The sequence below is a fragment of the Saimiri boliviensis genome, chromosome 3, assembly GCF_048565385.1.
Source record: "Saimiri boliviensis isolate mSaiBol1 chromosome 3, mSaiBol1.pri, whole genome shotgun sequence".
Taxonomy (NCBI): Eukaryota; Metazoa; Chordata; class Mammalia; order Primates; family Cebidae; genus Saimiri; species Saimiri boliviensis.
In genome coordinates this window covers 106,740,056-106,758,980 of record NC_133451.1, presented here as the reverse complement: position 1 = coordinate 106,758,980, position 18,925 = coordinate 106,740,056, and the positions used below count along the sequence as shown (strand labels likewise).

At 33.6% G+C, this 18,925-nt stretch overlaps 1 protein-coding gene across 2 annotated transcripts in view; it reads left to right on the top strand.

Moving 5' to 3' along the window:
* Positions 1–18,925, top strand: part of GLRA3 (glycine receptor alpha 3) — a 201,136-nt gene that overhangs the window by 71,524 nt on the left and 110,687 nt on the right. For both annotated transcript variants that reach the window (XM_010344432.2, XM_003933869.4), the window contains exon 3: positions 1,836–1,903. In XM_010344432.2, coding sequence (XP_010342734.1) covers positions 1,836–1,903 — 68 coding nt within the window. The remainder of the gene's footprint in view (positions 1–1,835; positions 1,904–18,925) is intronic.

Genomic DNA, 18,925 nt, shown 5'->3' with positions numbered 1-18,925 from the left:
CCGCATGTTCTCACTCATAGGTGGGTGTTGAACAATGAGAACATGTGGACTCAGGGAGAGGAGCATCACACACTGGGGGCTGTTTGGGGGGCCTAGGGGAAGGACATTGGCGGGTGGGGATGGTAGGGAAGGATAACATGGGGAGAAATGCCAGATATAGATGCAGGGGGAATAGAGGCAGCAAACTACCTGGTTATATATGCACCTATGCAGCAACCCTGCATTACCTGCACATGTACCCCAGAACCTAAAGTATAACAATTTACTGATTTCTGCTCCTTCTTCTCTGATAGATGAAAATCTCTTTGTGTCTTCCTCAATTTTGTATGCAAAGGTTTTGGATATTTAGTAAAGGAATGAATAAGTGGGCCTTACAAAAATAAAAATCCTTGGATTTACAATGAATACTAAATCAGGCATTAATAAGAAATTTCCAGAATGGAGGAGTAAGAAACTCTATTAAGTTCACCTCTCCAAAAGAACAGAAAAAGCACTGGCAAAATTGTCAAGATTAACTTTTAGAACTCTTAAAATTGATCAAAAGCTCACAACAACCTGAAGAGTGTTTATTCAAGAAAAACTGATGATGTTCTGCAAGACAGAGGCATATCAATTTGGCCTACCTTTCTAGTTCCACAGCAGCCTTGAAATCCAACAGCCTCTAAACAATAGAAGTTGTAAAACCACTGGAGCTGGCTGACCAGGTTTGGAGTTCCTCAGAAGGTCCATCCCCAGAGCTTTGTCACTGTTCTACCTGTGTGTCTAGTAGCTTCCTGGAAAAGCCTCACTCAAAGGGCTTTTCATTATTTGACTTGACTGAGCACTCACTTGGTGGGAAAAAAAGTCTATCTCTAGGGCATTTGTGGAAAATAATCAGAAGATTGTTTAACATTGTGACTTCCTAAGGCTGTGGACACTAGTTTGGACAAATAAGAACATGAACAACAATTTTAAAGGACCTGGAAAATTCAATGTTCTTAGGCAGCTCTGAGAAGCTCTAACATATCCTTGCAATGTAGAGTTTACATATGTGTATAGGGCTGTGTGCATATCCAGGAAAGTCCTCAGAAAGTCCCACTATCTCTCCTCTGGTGGACCTCAGGCCCTGTGCAAGCAGGAAATGAAGGCTAAGGTAGAGTTGTAAACTGCCTGAGCATTGAAGACATGCCTCCAAACCCATGGAAGACCCTTGGCAAGAATGGAAGATGTACTGGCTCCAGGCTTTAAAGAAATTGCTAACCAAATATTAGTTGATGACTAAGCTCACTAAACAGAGATTTCAGTGGCTGTGCATTCTAGGGAAATGAAAATTTTACCATATATTAGTCCAGGTAAGTCACTAAGGAACAAACAACAACTGCAAGAAAAACCAGTAACAACAAACTGTGGGTTGGAGGTGGGAAGGTCTGGTTTCCAGAGTTTTCACATTAAGTTATCTAAAGTATATGGTTTCTAATCAAAAATATGAGACATGCAAAGAAATAAAAAATTATAGCCTGTGCATAGGAGAAAAAAATCAATAGAAACTATCCCTGAAGGAGCTCAGATATTGGACTTACTGCATCAGTCATTTACAGAGCCATTAGAGATATCTAGATTTTTAAAATAAGACAAGAGCAGCTAAAAAATGATCATCATTAGTGTTCCTTGTGATTCTTGATACAGATTGTTTTACAGAATTATTGCCTTCAATTTTGAGCATCTGTGTGTGTGTGTGTGTGTGTGTGTGTGTGTGTGTATATATATATATGCACTAATAATGCAATTCAAGGGATTATTTGGAAGTGTTTTAGATAAGTCTCTAAACAGCCTTTATGTTTTAATATCTTTTTCAGGCCCTCCAGTTAATGTCACATGCAACATATTCATCAACAGCTTTGGCTCTATTGCAGAGACGACCATGGTAGGCATTTTACTTTGCAACAAGTTTCACACTATAGTAATCTGTAATTGCATTAATGGCAACTCTTCTGCTCATTTTACGAAATTTAGAACACAAATTAATATAACGAGATTTTAAGAGTAAAATTGATAGTATAATTAAATTATGATCACCTGCAGGTAATAACGTTTCAGTTAGAGATGGTATATTAGAATATATTAATATAAGTGAAAACAACATTGAGTTTCCAATTTACCAATCTAATATTAAACCTCAATTTACAGCTAAAATGTCACCATATCCTTTATTTTTTCCAATACTCTTTAATATTCAGACATAAGCAGAGTAGTAAATACTTACATGTTTACTCTGTACCTCACTTACAGATTTATGTTATTTTAAATATTCAATTTGATTATTTTTCCCAATGAACACAGTATTTGCCAAAACATTATACTTAGAGATTTTATCAACTGTATTTGAAAAGTTATTAAAACCTGAAAAACATAAAAATTGTCATTACAGACCAAATTTCTTCTGTCTTGAATTTTATAATTTTTTTAATTGCATGTCAGGTTTTGGGGTACATGTGAAGAACATGCAAGATTGTTGCATAGGTACACACATGGCAGTGCGATTTGCTGCCTTCCTCCCCTTCACCTATATCTGGCATTTCTCCCCATGCTATCTCTCGCCACCTTCCCACCCCCCCATCCCTCCCCCATTTCCCCCCAACAGACTCCAGTGTGTAGTGCCCCCCTCCCTGTGTCCATGTGGTACGTATACACCATGGAATATTACGCAGCCATAAAAAACGATGAGTTCGTGTCCTTTGTAGGGACATGGATGAACCTGGAAACCATCATTCTCAGCAAACTGACACAAGGGCAGAAAATCAAACACCGCATGTTCTCACTCATAGACGGGTGTTGAACAATGAGAACACACATGAATTTTATAATTTTTTTCTAAAGAGCACATGTATCTCACTTTCCCCATTAGCTTTTATTGGGCAATTTAACTGTAATAAAATGCAGAAATAGACAAATAAACCACTGAACATCCATAAAATTTTCTAGCAGCCAAGTTACTTTTTTTGAAACTGTGTTCATGATGAGTCTTAAATTAGATAGAATTATATTTTTAAAGGTAGCAAGTAGAGTTTGCAATACTTCTCACAGTTAATATTAACTAAAAGATAATATAAAATACTTAAGGATTTATTATTTTCAAAAACTATTAAGAATTATGTTCATTTTAGCTGTCTTAGAATAGTAAATAAATAGTAAATTTTCTAAGGAAAAGCAATTTAATATGCAAATTATTACATGAATTACGGTGCAAGTGCGTGTGGGGGGGCGGTGTGTGTTGGAATCAAGGAGAGGTTTTCTACAGGCATCGTTTAAAACAAGTGCTTTTTCCTCTTGTATGCAATATTAAGCCATTTAGCAGTGTCTCTGTGGTTCTACTCAAAGTTAATATAGCTTAACTATAATAAAGCATTTGCAGAAAGGAACCAAACTTAAATTTGGAGGCATTATATAGAATTATCTTCAATAGGATACAATATCAGTTAACATGAATGTGTGTATATGAGTGTAAAAGCAAAGAAGGTGCATGTAATTTGGTTAGAAGCAGTGTGGTCCTGGTGCAATTTTCTTCTCTAAAGCAGCTATAATCCTGTTTTAGACTTTGATGTATTCTAGGTTCTTGTGGGAAAATGTGGCCCTGATTTATGTCCAACATTTGTACATATTCAATCTATATAATCCACAGAAGAAGGGATCACTACTGGCTTTGTTCTATTTAGACTTCACAAATTGTATTTCTAGCCCTAGCAATGTTCTCATTTCATTTCTATATGTATATAATCCTAAAAACCTGGAAATATACTTTTCTCTATTTTTTGCATGATTATTTCCACGGAATACTTTCCACAGCAATAGTTGGAATAATTTAAAGCCTTATCCATCTTCATGAGGTAGGGAGGGAAGAAACTTGGCAAAAAAGAGAGGGCATAGCCAGATTTCCTTTCCATTAAGACTTAAAGATTGCCAGTTTTCTGAAAGTGCCTGTTTTTATGATATAATTCAGCAGTCTACCACAAAAATGGCTATTACACAATCTTTAAGATGGCTACACCAGTTTAATTTCCTACCTAAATAATTTTAGCCAGACTTTATAGAATAAAATTTTATAAAAAGCTTGCAGAATATTGTAAACATACCTTCAAGATAACCCATATTCAGTTTTATTTCTCTCCTTCAGCATGCAACCCTTTCCTTACCTACATATTCCATTATTATACATTCCCTTTGAAATTATTTTAAGCATCTGCCACTCATTTCTTTACAGTCTCAAGCAGTGTCAATGAACAAACCTAATCATGTCCACCTTGATATTTTTCTTTTTCTTTTTCCAAATTTAAAAATATTTGTTATTTCCATTCAAATGATCAGATTCTGTATTTATAAATTTGTAGTGGTATCAGCTAGAATGGCTGTGATTATGATATCCATCTACATAGGCACGAAGAAAATGAGAACTTGTTAGTATATTTCTATCCTGAGACTCATAAATGTTTTGCTCCCATTTAGTTAAGTTGTTATGTTTTATTTACAGGGTCCACTATCAAGATTCTACACTGAACTTTATCTCATTATTCTGTTGCTGTGTTTAAAATTCAGCAAAAATACTAATATATGTGTTGATATATTTTTAAATTTATTTCCACTTCTTATACCGAATATAATTTCCTTCTGTCCTTTTTTATTTTTATTTATTTATTTTAGACAGTCTCACTATGTTGCACAGGCTGACCTCTGTTCTTATACAAATAATTGAATTCAACTAAAGCAGTCAATTAAAATTGAGAGGATGGAATCTCAGATTATCTGTAATCAGTAATGAATATGTTTATGACTGATTATTCATATTTAAAATAAAACTACATAATTATCCTAATTCATGTGTCTCCTTAAGAATCTTTGAAGAGTCTTCAATGTCTTTCCTGGCTAAGTATGTTGAGCTCCCTCTGCTGGTCTAGTTTATAAGTGGTATATCTCATTTTTAAGTACAGCTCTTGTCCCATTTGAGGTTAATATTTAATTATTGGGAAAATATCTCCAGTAGATATTCTACTTTTTAGGACAGTTTTTGTAAATTAAGTTAATTCAAACAACACATTTTTTAGATTTTTCTTGCATATATTTAAAAGATATGTGTGCACAGTTTTTTAGCAGTATAAATTCAAATTTCTGTTTAGCTGTTAAACTCCTTTCCTAATGTTTGTTAATCTGATTAGTTTCATACAGTGCCAACCATTCTCACTTGAGTACAGTTTCATTATTTTACACATAGTCACCAAAGTTTTTTCTACAAATACTATGAGAATTTCAACTTTCCTATTTCCCTCATATTTGAGTCATATGTTATTACATATAATGAGATCCTTTAAGGAGTTGTTCAGCCTCCATTATTTAAAATACACATTCTTCTTAACAGATTTAACAACTATTGGAAGCTCCAGTTGTGTGTACCTATGCAACAATCTTGCATGTTCATCACATGTACCCCAAAACCTAAAATGCAATTAAAAAAAAAATAAAATAAAATAAAATAAAAAAAAAACTAAAAATAAAACTAGTTTACCATCATTACTGTTTGGGAACATGATCTTGGTGAGAGAGGAATATCTGTCCTGTCTTTTAAACTGTGGTGATGAAGGGACCACATGATTATTTCAAGGAGGGAAAGCTTAAGATGTCCACATTAAGTAGCTCTTACATGAAGTGTGCTCCTGCAAACCTATGATGAGCTTCGGGTAAGGCTTATGTGCCAGGATGAAAACATTTGTTAAGTTTGGCTTTTTGTTCTCCCTTAAGCAAAGGATTTCTTTGGAAATATTTACAAAAACAAACTGCAATTTGGAGCATACACCCTGACCTGGCTGGTCTTTGGGGTGTCCACGGAACAAAATAAAAGGTTGGGATTTTATTGGTTCAGAGAAACATTTTGTAAAATGTTTTGAAAGAAAGTTCATTGGCCTAGAGAAATTTTTCTAGCTCTGTCAAACTGTAATTGTTGAGTGACAGTGGTGGGTAAAACGAAACTTGGTGGTAGGTAGAACTAATTAGAGGCATGGAAGGTGGTTTCAGCAGTTACCAGGTAAAACTGGTTTTAAGATTACAGCAAGTTATTTCTGCATCTGAGCTTGCCAGACAGTTCTTGGAGCAGGAGCTTTGAGACTTGAGTGCTTTTTCCCCATGGTCCCTTAACTCCCATTTAGTTGGCTATGACTTTAATAAGTCCAAGTCATATCATCAATTTTCATAATTCATACAATGGAATATTACATAGCAACAACATGGATAATTCTCATAAACATAATTATGAGTTAAAGAAAGCAGACACAATACAATATGTACCATTTACTTCTATTTATATGAAGTTTAAGAACATAAAAGGCTTCTGAATTCTAAAAGATTATCTTTAGTGGGAGGTGGGAGGTGGTTGGTAACTGGTAGTGAGGAGGTACCACGGAGTCTTCTCAGTACCAGAATTATTCTATGTTTTGATCTGGGTGGTAGTTACATAGGTATATACATATGTCAGGATTATTGAATGGACACTGAAGACTTGCATATGTTATGAATGGCTGTTATATCTTAACTTAAAAGATTTAATTCAAAAGACAGTGAATCATAAACTTTTTTCCATTTTATAATGGGAAATGTTTTCCCTTTTTAGATATATATGTATATATATATAAAATAATATATATGTATATATATATACATACACACACAAATATATATACACACATATATATATACATATATACACACACATACACACAAATAAATATGCAAAGATGTGCATATTTATATATACATATATATATGTATATATATTTGTGTGTGTATATATATATATACACACACGTACACACAAAATTTATTTGTGTGTGTATATATGTATATTTTTATACATATATTTATACATATACATTTATACATATATTATACATATACATTTATACATATATTCATAAATGTATAAAATTTGCATATTTATTTGTGCATGTGTGTATATATATATACATATATGTATATCTATATACGTATATATACACACGTACACACAAATATGCAAAGATGTGCATATTTATTTGTGCACATCTTTGCCTATTTATTCATGTGTGTGTGTGTGTATATATATATATACAAATAAATAAATATGCACATCTTTGCATATTTGTGTGTACGTGTGTATATATATATGTATATAGATATACATATATATGTATATATATACATACGTACATATATATATACACACAAACACACAAACACACAAATAAATATGCATGTCTTTGGCAGCAGGAACAGCAAAAATGGCACCCAAAAAAGTCAACAAACCCCACAAGATCCCAGCAAGGAAGAATTAGAATACAATAAAGTTCTACCATCTTGAAAGGAGAATAAGGGTCGCCAGCCTTGCCTTATGGATCAGGCATTTTACTCAAAGGAGGATTATTCTTCAGCTAGACAATGGCATGAGTCAACCTTAGGAAAGCATTGCAAAGACAGTTTTTAATAATCCTCCCGCCCATGGGATTACCTCACAGCTCAACCACAGACCACACTGTGAAGCATAACTGACAGAAACAAGAAATAAATTCCCATCATAGAAGTACCCTGTGGGACTGGATAAACCCATGATGATATTAAAAGTCCATTATGTATTTTAAAATTTGAAAAAGAGAGAAAACAGTCACCATAATGCCCTACTCTAACCCAGCACTATTAGCAGTTAGCTGTATTTATATTTACTTGTAAATGTTTTGACTGAACATATTTTTATGTAGTTTATGCATTCATCATTCATTCAATGAATCTTTTTTTGAGGGCATAAAATAAGCCAAACATTTTGCTATGCATAAAAGATGTCATAACCATTTTATTCTGGCAAATCTTTTTTAAACTTTTTAGTGAATCATAAACTTTTTCCCATTATAAAGATAAAATAATAAGCCTCATTTTCCTTTTTATTTAATACATATGCAGAAAAGTGCATAAATTATAGGAGTGCAGTATGGCGAATTAACACAAAGTGCACACATTCATGTAACCACATTCAAGCCAAAAGTAGCATCCCAGAAGTCTGGTTACATCCCTTTTAAATCCTACCCCTCAGAGTCTCCAAAGTAGTTTGGGTGTTTGGGTGTGTATATATAGTAGTACAGTATTTTAAAATGAACATATTGGTTTTATCTGCCTATCTTCAAAAACCAGATGACTCTCCAGCTTGTTACCCATATGTTAGAAAGTTAGAGAATTGCTCTGCTATGTGATTGAAATCAATATTTACATATCGAACTGTTACTTTTCACCACTGCCTGTAAAATAAATCATTTTTATAAAATGAAAACAAAAAAAAGAGACATTGTGGATTAATATTTTTTCAGGTGTCTGTGCACATAAATGTATGATAGGTTGGAAGGGAGGACCCGAGAGTCCAGTGTGATCTCACAGAATTGTCCAAATGTACAGTTTTTCCATTTTCCATACACACGATAGGCTCACATTTTAGTTGCAAAAATAAGTACATACATATAAATGTTACTTTGAACTATTGAGTCATTAGATTCTCAAGATATAACTAAGCCAATACAGCATAAAAATTGATATTACCTATCTATCTCTCTCTATATATACATGTTAATGGAATCTTTAAACTACTAGATATTCTTTTTAAAGTATTTTTTATTAAAAAGTTGCAGGCATACAAAGATGCAATGGATTAGAATTAACACTAAAAATCTATCACCATCTTAAGAAAATACATAATACAAATACATGAAACTTACTTACTTTACTAAAATAAGCTTTATTCCCAAATTTGATTTTAAGATATAAATATTTATTCTATATGTATGAAAATAGAATCAAAATGACCATACTGAAGTATCCTCATCTAACTTAGCTTGGCTCCATTTTTAGGTAAAAATTTGTGTGTTTTTTTTTGGAGATACTCCATGCTTGTATATGTAGACTATTCTATTTTCCATTTTCATTTTAGTATTTCATAATATATTTTTCCATTCTACTTTTGAAGACATTTCGGTTGTTTCTAATGTTTTCAATATTACAAAACATCTCTGCAATGAAAATCATTGTTTAGGGTGGATCACCTGGAGTCTGGAGTTTGAGACCAGCCTATCCAACATAGCAAAACCCCATCTCCACCAAAATTACAAAAATTAGCCAGTGTGGTGGCGGGAACCTGTAATTCCAGCTTCTCGGGAGGCAGGAGAATCACTTGAACCCAGGAGGTGGAGTCTGTAGTGAGCCAAGATCATGCTACTGCACTCCAGCCTAGGCAACAGAGGCAGACTCCATCAAAAAAAAAAAAAGAAAAAAAAAAAAAAAGAAAGAGAGAGAAAGAAAGACACAAAGGGAGAAAGGGAAAAGGAAAGAAATAAAATCATTACATATTACTTTATTATATATATATGTATATATATGGAGGCTATTCTACAGGGTATATACCTAGGAGTGAAGTTACTTGGTAATTCCTTGAAATTCACTAAATTGCTCCCTATTCAAATTACTAAATTGCTCTCCAATGTCGTCCTGTTTGAAACACCTATTAGCAACACCTATGAGATTTTCTATTGTTTTATATCTTCTCCAACACTTAGTATTTACCCACTTTTAATCTTTTAACTTATATAATTGTTGTAAAATTGGATTTAATTGCTGCTTAAGATGTACTTCCTTGATAAACAGTGAGGTTAAGCATTTTAATAAATGATTTAAATGTTGTTTATGCAAAATGCTTCTTATATTTTCCCACTTTAGGGTTGCTTGTTTTTATTATATACATGGAATTAACACACATACACACACACACACACACACACACACACACACAATATTCTGAAGATAAATTCTTTGTTAGTTATATGCATTTTAAACATTTATTCAAGGCATTCTTTTTGATGTATAATTTTAATTGACAAAAATGTAACCTCGTTTTACTTAATGGTCTACACTTCTTTGCCATAAAATACTCTTCTCTCACCCAAGTTCATAAAGATATTTTCTTATACTGTCTTAAAAGGGTTTTGCTTTCTTGTGTAGGTTTTAGTTCCCTTGGAATTTTGTACAGTTGTATATCTATACATATATCTAATGTGTAAGGTAGACATTTATTTTTATTTCAGAAGTGAATACTTCCAATAATTTGTAATTAAATTTAATGAGTCAGTGTCAAGTTTTATGCTAATGATCTATCTGTCTATGCCTGCACTGATATCACATTGTCTTATTTAATATAGTTTACATTAGACTTGATATTTAATAGGACAACTTGCCAAACACACATTTTGAAAATTCTGTTTAAAGTATTCATTAGTATTCTTGGAAGACGGAAGTTTAGAATTATTTTGTCAAGTTCCACAAAATAAACTTGAGTTGGATATAAAGATGAGTATTGGGAAAATTGTCATCTCAAAATATTGAGTCTTTCCACCAATGAATACAATACATCTCTACCTTTATTTAAATATTATTAATATCATTTAACAAAGGTATCAATTTTCTAGCATATCTTTTAGATTTAATTATTTATACTTCATTGTTAAACTATGCATTTAAAATCATAACATTTTAGTTATTTTTAACACTGCATTGCCAATATATAAGAATATGATTATTTTTTTACATTGCCCAAAATACTCTCATTTTAGACCTCATGGTTTATAATTTCTTCATACAATTATGCCACCTAGGAATAGTAACATGTTAATTTCTCCCTGTCAGTACATATACACTCTGCAAGGAATATCACAGAGGTAAAGTGCCATTCTCATTATTTTTTATTAAGAGTATGTACTATCAATAGGACTTATTATTGAATATGTTAAGTTTGATTGCAGGCCTGAGGTGGTGTTTGTCTGATTTCTCCACTGTAACTCATTTTTTTACCTTCTCTGTGCTATTCTTGTCTTAGTCTGTTTTGAATTGCTATAAAGGAATACCTGGAGCTGGGTAATTTATAAAGAAAAAAAGGTGGGTTTTTTTTGTTTGTTTGTTTGTTTTGTTTTGTTTTGTTTTTGTTTTGGCTCATGATTCTGTAGGCTGTACAAGAAGCATGGCACCAGCATCTACTTCCACTCATGGCAGAAGTAGGAGGGGAATGGGAGCCCCCATGCAGAGATTACAGGACAAGAGTGCAGGAGGGAAAGGTGCCAAACTCTTTTTAACTAGCAGTTCTTGCTGGAATTCATATAGTGATAACTCACTGGTTACCATGGGGACAGCACAAAGCCATTCACGAGGAATCCATGCCATGACCCAAACATCTCCCACCAGGCCCCTACCTGCAACACTAGGAATCAAAGTTCAACATGAGATTTGGCAAATATCCAAAATATATCAGTACTCTTGGAAAGCAAGACATTGTATGTAGCCCAAATTAAGGGGACAAAGTGATTATGTTCCACCTCTTTGAGGGAACCATTTCTGCATATTATTTGAGATTCTTTGATACAGATTTATTTATTCCTTCCTATTTATTCATATGATAACATGTATATCAGTACAGACTCTTGCGTATTTATTTTATGCCTTGAGTTACAATTCAAAGCTACGTTATTTAACTTGTTGCTCAAATTATTCCAGTTTGGCTGATGGGGGTTTATTCACTCAGCTTCTGTGTCTCTGACATAGTCCTACTGCTGCAGTTTTTGATCACTTCCTTGTGTTCTGCAAATATAAGATGTTCCAGACTCATCTTGTATATTTCCTGCCCCATCCCTAGATCAGCCATTTCTCCAAAATTCTTTTTCTGTATTTTTAAATTGGAGGATGCTACTAGAAGCCCAGATCTGATCACCACGTGTGCTCGTTGCTATAGGGGTTTCATTGGGTCTAGGCTTCCCAGCAGACAGGGCTTGGAATTGTGTGTGTGTGTGTGTGTGTGTGTGTGTGTGTGTGTGTGTGTGTGTAAATGTGTTTTAAATTTCATTTACCAATTGTTTCTAGTTAATATAGGAGTAAACAATAAATTTTGCAATATTGACATATTCTCAACTTGACAATTCAATAATTGTAGTAATTTACCAACTTTTTAATATTTTCTATGAATATGCTAATGCAAACATTTAAGAGACTTGTACTTTTTCCTTCCCAATCCCTCTTACCTTATTGCAGTGGTTCAGAACTCCTGTACAATGCTAAATAACAATGGAGAATGGCTACCATTGTCTTTTTGTTTTATGACATCAGTTGGAAAGCCTGCAGTATTTCACAATTAAGAATGGCATTAACTGTAGGTTTCCCATAAATCCTCCTTATCGGACTGAGAGATCTGATTTTCATTATTGTTTGCTGACATGTTTTATTATGAAAAGGAATTCAATTTTATTCAATGCTGTCTTAACATTCATTGAAATGATTATATGTTTTTCTCCTTCACTTTGTTAATATTATTGATTATATTGATTTATTCCAAAGTAGTAAATCCTTCTTACATTCCTTGTATAAACCTCATTTGATCATAATTTATTTTTCTTTTTATCTAATATTAGGTTTAAATTTCTAGTACTTGGTTTAGGATATTTGCTACTGTGTTAACTTTGGATACCAAACTATTATTTTCTTGCAATGTCATGAGTGGCATGTGGCATCAGTATTATGCTGGCTTTCTAAAACCAGGTGAAAGTGTTTCTTTTTCCTCTACTCTTTAAAACAGTTTATGTAAAATTGATGAACTATTGTTATTTCTTCCATAAGTATTTAGAAAAATTCACCAGTAATGTCATCTAAGCCAGTCATTTTATTTTCGTAAAGGTTTTAACTTACAAGTTTCATTCCTTAGATATAATATTATTCATTTTTTATAGCTTGAGTTTTGTAATAGTTTTGCTTTTCAATGAATTTTTCCATTTCTTGTCAAATTATTTGCATAAACTTACCACATCTTATCTTGCAAGATAAGAAGTCTTTGTAATGTTTTCATTTTTATTGTTCTTACTGGTAATTTGGTTTTGGCTCATTTTTTTCTTTATTAGTTTATATATGGGTATACTTTTATTTGTTCTGCTAGATATTTTGCTACTTTCTGAATTTATAATTAATACTTATCTTCTATGAATTGGTTCTTTCTGTAGAATCTACTATACTGTATATTCTAATTGCTTTCCCTATACCTTAATCTCTCTGGCAGAGTTTCTACAATATCTCTTTATATTTCTGTGTTTCTGTCTTGTATAATTCTATGCTTCAGAATTGCCATTGGCAAATAAATTATTGAAAATTCATAAATATCTCAAATAACTTACATTTCATATCAATCCATTCTAAATTCTTTCACTGCAAATAATTTAATGACTTACATAAAGGCAATTTATTCACAATCTATGATGATATTTTCTTGTGTTTTTTATTTTCCTTTGTTGGAATTGCCTTTTCTCCTTGTGCTAATTTATCATACTTCAATGACATGCTATTATTTCATCCAATTTACTTTTAAGTCTCCTTTTGCCTTTCTTAATACTTTGTTTAAAGCCATCAGTATTTATTTAAAATTTTGTAAAACAGTCTCCACAGGGCAACAGTTCTCTCTGATATGTTCATCATTGTATCATTAACAACCAGCAAAATGCTCAGCATAAAGTAGCTCTTCAGTTTATATTGTTGAAGGTATGTAAGCATGTATTTATTCTGGGAAAAATAGACTACTTTTTCCAAAAAGAGAACTTCATCATTATTTCCTTGACACAAGTGGATAAACTGTTATTTTTATTGCCTTGCAATATGATCCCGTTTCTGCACTTCTGAGTCCTGATCATTGTCATAAAGCAACGCTCGTCTCTAAGATATGAGTTAAGCCACTAATGGTACAACCAAGTTAATGTTGGATAATATCACCTAAATGAGCTTGGCTTCTTTATTCAAATCTTTCCATGTAATTCTATAAATTTTCCTCTAAAACCATTTGCTCTTTCATGCATGTTTATAGAAAGATAATTTTGTGAAACATGCTGAAATTCTATGGAGGCTTCTCTATGATAAGAAATGAAAGTTCTTATTTATACGGTGCTTATAGTGATCCATGAATAATTTTCAAAAATCAAAAATATTGGAGTGCAATTATTTCATAAATAGACTAGGTTTCAGGGTAATTTTCATCACAATTGAAATAAAATGTGTGTAATTTGAAGGAAAGTACATTTTTTTTTCTGTCCTTCTGTAAACATTTCCTAAAATGTGTCATTGGCCCCTTTTATCTAATGCCAATGAGTTAAATTCTTACAAAGGTGCATTTATGCACTATTTGTAAGTGCCATAATATCATTCAGTGACCATTCCTATGTCATTCGTATTTATAAATTCAACAATGTTAACGTAGGATATGATTAGATTGCTGCTATTTCAGTTCCTTTGGAACAGCCTGAAAGTATCCTGCTATCCTTTCAATATTAAGATTACATCTGTTTACATCTTATCCTCACTCTTTTTTTTCTTACTTTGAGTAATAGATAAAGCCAAACCAAATATAGAAATGGCATGGATCTGTAAGATTTTCAATTCCACGCATGAGTTACCAGTGATTGGCACCATGAATGTGCCCTGATCTATCCCTTGTAAGAATAAATCAGAAATGGACTTATTTATGGGGATGCTTGCAAAAGTTAGGCATGCATGAATGTTACACACTTTGGTGACCCCATCAGAAATATGAATAAATCTCTGCTTAATGAATTCATCCACCAGATCATCTTTATAATCATCGTGTTCAAAAAGGGACTGTCTGCAGATACTGTTCACAAAGGTAAAATTATTATACAGATTATTATAAAGAATACAATTGTTTATTTGTGCTATAATGTTGTTAAAACAACATTGAAAGGCACAATTCCAGTTCTATGGGGGGAAATACCAAGGAGGAACTGATGCTAATGACAACAGAAAAAATATCTGTATCCTGAGAGAGAGCTGTCAGGCACACACCTCTATAACCTGTCTCTTTTATTGGACTGTATATCATTGTAGAGTTTCTTTTTGATAAGTAAATTAAAAGGTTAATTGCATTTTTAAGGCATTTGAAATATTTGGGTTGGGAAAGAGAATAAAGATTATAGAGTTAAATGTAATGGCAAATACATGCGTCATTTAATTCAACTCTTCTCTTCTGCCTCTTCTTAATTTGCAGGGGCAAATGACTGTGACTTGTTCAAGGATCTCTCTAGAGAAAGGCATCATAGAGATCTATTAAACACTTTTATTGGCCACCTCTCGTAACATAGAAATGATCAGATTATCATGAACAAATTATAGCAATCCTATTCATCTTCATGCTATTTATCATCATGTACATTTTTCTAAGAGAATTTGATTTTCTGAAAGAATACCCTCCAAAATGTCATTTCAGCCTCTAAAGATAAAATGGACCAACAAGATTGGAAATTGTGTTCTCTAACATGATTGGCAGTAGTCATAATGTGTCACTTAGTCATGAATTTTGCATGTCAATTAGTGTTAAGTTCTTGGCAATCAATTTAAATTGCAGATAGCTCTTCAGCTGTTAGGCAGAATCTCTGACAGATGTGTGAGTTAGTATTAGCACTGAAGCTCTCTGGACCAGTCAAAGGGCACATTTCTGTTGCTGTGATGAGACTCCCAGGTTATCCACCAAACAAGCCAACTAACTGCTTCAGAAGGACTCACACACACCAGACTGACAAGAACCTGGGGCTGTGCCACCCATGTCCTGTCAAGTAGAACAGATGCACACAAGAGTTAAGCTGTCCTTGTTACTTAAAAAGTCAATTCAAAATGAAATCTTCCTTCTCAACAATGACATATGTATATCAAAATAAATTTAGTTCTTAGAATTTGGTTTTAAACAAAGGAGAAGTTATTCTCAATCTCATCGAGGAGGCTTGATAACATAAACTATGTGTTTTACGGAGAACATGAAGAAACATGGATATACTGGCACAAATGTAGTACTATAATCTGCAATATCTTTTCAAAAATGTTAGTAGTTTCTTAGAATATTGCCAACACTGCAGAAATTAGACGAAGCATAAGACAAATAATCTCTTCACAACATTATATTGAGAGGCATAATTAACAAAAATGAGCCTATAACATATATTAACATTAAGACGATAAACGGAAAATATTCACTGATAAATCCTGGGCAACCTTTACCTGCAAAACCTATTCACTTTACTATGGATATTAATGAAGTATTAATTTCCTCCTAAAGTAAGGAAGATATTTGGGAGTGCTTTCTTTTCCATTAAGTCTTCAAGTCCTTCTGAGACTCTTTTCTTGTAGGGAACCAGCCACTACATCACCTGTAGGTACTCCGAGTTTGGTGGTAAAAAAAGGATTGAGAAAAAGACAGAATAAAAATAAAAGTGGGACCAGAGGGCCTTATTGCTGGAGGCAGTGAAGGCCCTGAGCTTAGCCACAGTATTGATTGGTTACAATCACTTTGATCTATAGGGTAGGGGTGGAATGATGGTGGGGATAGGGTGACATGACGGTGGGGGGAATCAGTGAGCCGGAAGCGGTGTGTCATTTTAAAGAGTGATAACAGTGATGGTTTGGGAGTTTCACAAAACAAGAACTTGTGGTTATCTTTAGCCTGCTATCTACGTGCAGCTGGTGGAACATGAGTCTTACAAAGAGCCTACAAGTCTGGCTACATCATAGTGCTACAAAGGGGTTTTACATCCTTGAGCACAATGTTTGTTAACAGAGCCAAGGTCACCCTGTACTGGAACATGAGGCGTGGGGAAGTTTGCCTCCCCAGAGGCCTCCCACAGTTTGCCTCTGGTTGCTGTTCCCAGCTTATGTGTTACTCATAACCAATTTATGTAGGCACTCTCTAAGTCCTTTCTCCTTTGCTGCTTCCCTCAACATTTTCTCTCCTCAAACTTTTGGAACGGTGAAGAATGACTTTCTGCTTTTTCCTACAAGGACTCTTCACCCACCCCTTTCTCTCTGTATCTCTCTCTCTCCAATAGAGTTGTCTTCACCCCTTACCGATGCTAGGCTGTGACATAGTTTCACTTCTAGCCTCTCAGGAAGCCTCTTGACTGGCACAAAATAGAATAGCCAGGTCTTCTCTGAGCCGATGAAATGGAATTTAACCTCTTTCTCTGATGGAAGTCACTTCGTTTGCTTCAGGTTTTTATTTCATTGTTTCTATGAGAGTCATTTCATACATTGCCTCAGCTTCTCTTGTGTTTTTCTGCTCACTCGTCCTTCAATGCTCACTCACTGTGCCAATACATGCTACATCGTATGCTTGTGACATACACATTCCAAGCAGCAGCTACTAAAAAGGCTAAAAATTCTGATTCTAAATATATTTTACTTCTTTTCATATTATAACTAGCTATGAAGATAATTGCTACCCCTCATCCATGCACTATAAGATTAAGATGATTAATCAAAATTTGACAGCAGACATAAAAAGAAATAACTTGCTTTGCATCCCTTTTCTGTTTAGCTTCTCCTAAAGCCGTGTTTCTCAACCACTTTTTCCATTATGACTCCCTAAAGACACTTTATTCACATCTTTTCCCTAATTGCTCTCCCCATGAAATTTTAGCACTTCAGATATACTGTAAATTTATTTGTAGACCCTCTACATATCTCTGAATTATACATAAAAATGGTAAGCATTCTTTTACCCACAAAGAACCAATGCTTGCTCCCTCAGGAAGAGTACTGTCCTCTTTGAAAATAATGTGTCCTCTAAAGCGCATATTATAAGGATACTAATGAGTACACTTGCCCAAGAGTAATATTTCTATGCTCATTGCTCAGTAGGCCATGTAACAGCAATGGATATTCTGAAAAGGAAGGGATTCATGATTATGCCTGCTGCTATTTGCAAAACTGGTAATACTTATAAACTGGAGATCCAACTATATTCTCTCCTGTATTTTGTGCGAAGTTATTCTTTGATGTTATTTTTTAAACTTCGTATGCGTGCCTGCACACACACGTATACTGATTGTAAATACATTTAGCCTTGTTTCATAGTTACTTTCCACATCTGACACAAGGATCGTTTTCCTTTCCTTTTCTGCTGTGATTATAATTATCTTATTTCACTCATAAAATCATTGTTGCATCCTGTCTTTCATTATTTGATAAAGTTGTTCTCAAATATTTACCATGGAGTTCATTCTTTATGTCTGCTTCAATGGCAACAGATTCTTTGTGACATTTACACCATACTTACAATGTGTCTATCATGCTTTACCCAGCAAAAAGGTTCTATAAAGGTGTGACTCACTAAAAATGGTACATAGGTAGGTTTGTAGCAGGAAGGTAGGTAGATAGATAGATGACTAGATAGATAGATAGATAGATACTTAGAGAGATAGATTTTTTTTTCTGGGTAAGTTGGTATAAGGGTAAACTTTGTTTAGAAACTATGTTCTAGGGAAATTCCTATGTAAAAGTTGTTCATGAGACACTCTTAAATTTTGTCTGAAAACTTCCCTTAAGAACTTGAAAATAATTAATTCATCTATCAGTACAGCTGCCAGCCTAGAGATGTTCCGGGCCCTTTATTTCCCAGTGTTATTTTGATTATTCAAAACAAGTAGGAACTTCCGTAATGAGCTACCCATTTTATTTCAAGTCTATTAACCTCATGAGTCAAAGATCCTATTAACCTCTGCAGTCAAAGATCACTAAGGTTTACATGTCATGAATACCACTCCAAAGCTGCTCCATTATGGTGACAGGGTCCAATGTGCCTCTGGGATTCAGTGCTACTAAGTTTTATCTGTCACCCTGGCAATTATCATCACTATTGAAATCGGGGAGCTCATTTCAGGAGCAATATTTTAAGCATACAGAGGATAGCCATCACAGCGCATTTTTGTTTAAAGATGCTGACCTTTCATTTACTAATGTAATTTTAATCTCTTAGAAAATGGGCCCTCTTAGGGTACATAGTTGGGAAAAGAGAATTAATTGATCATATATATTAAAT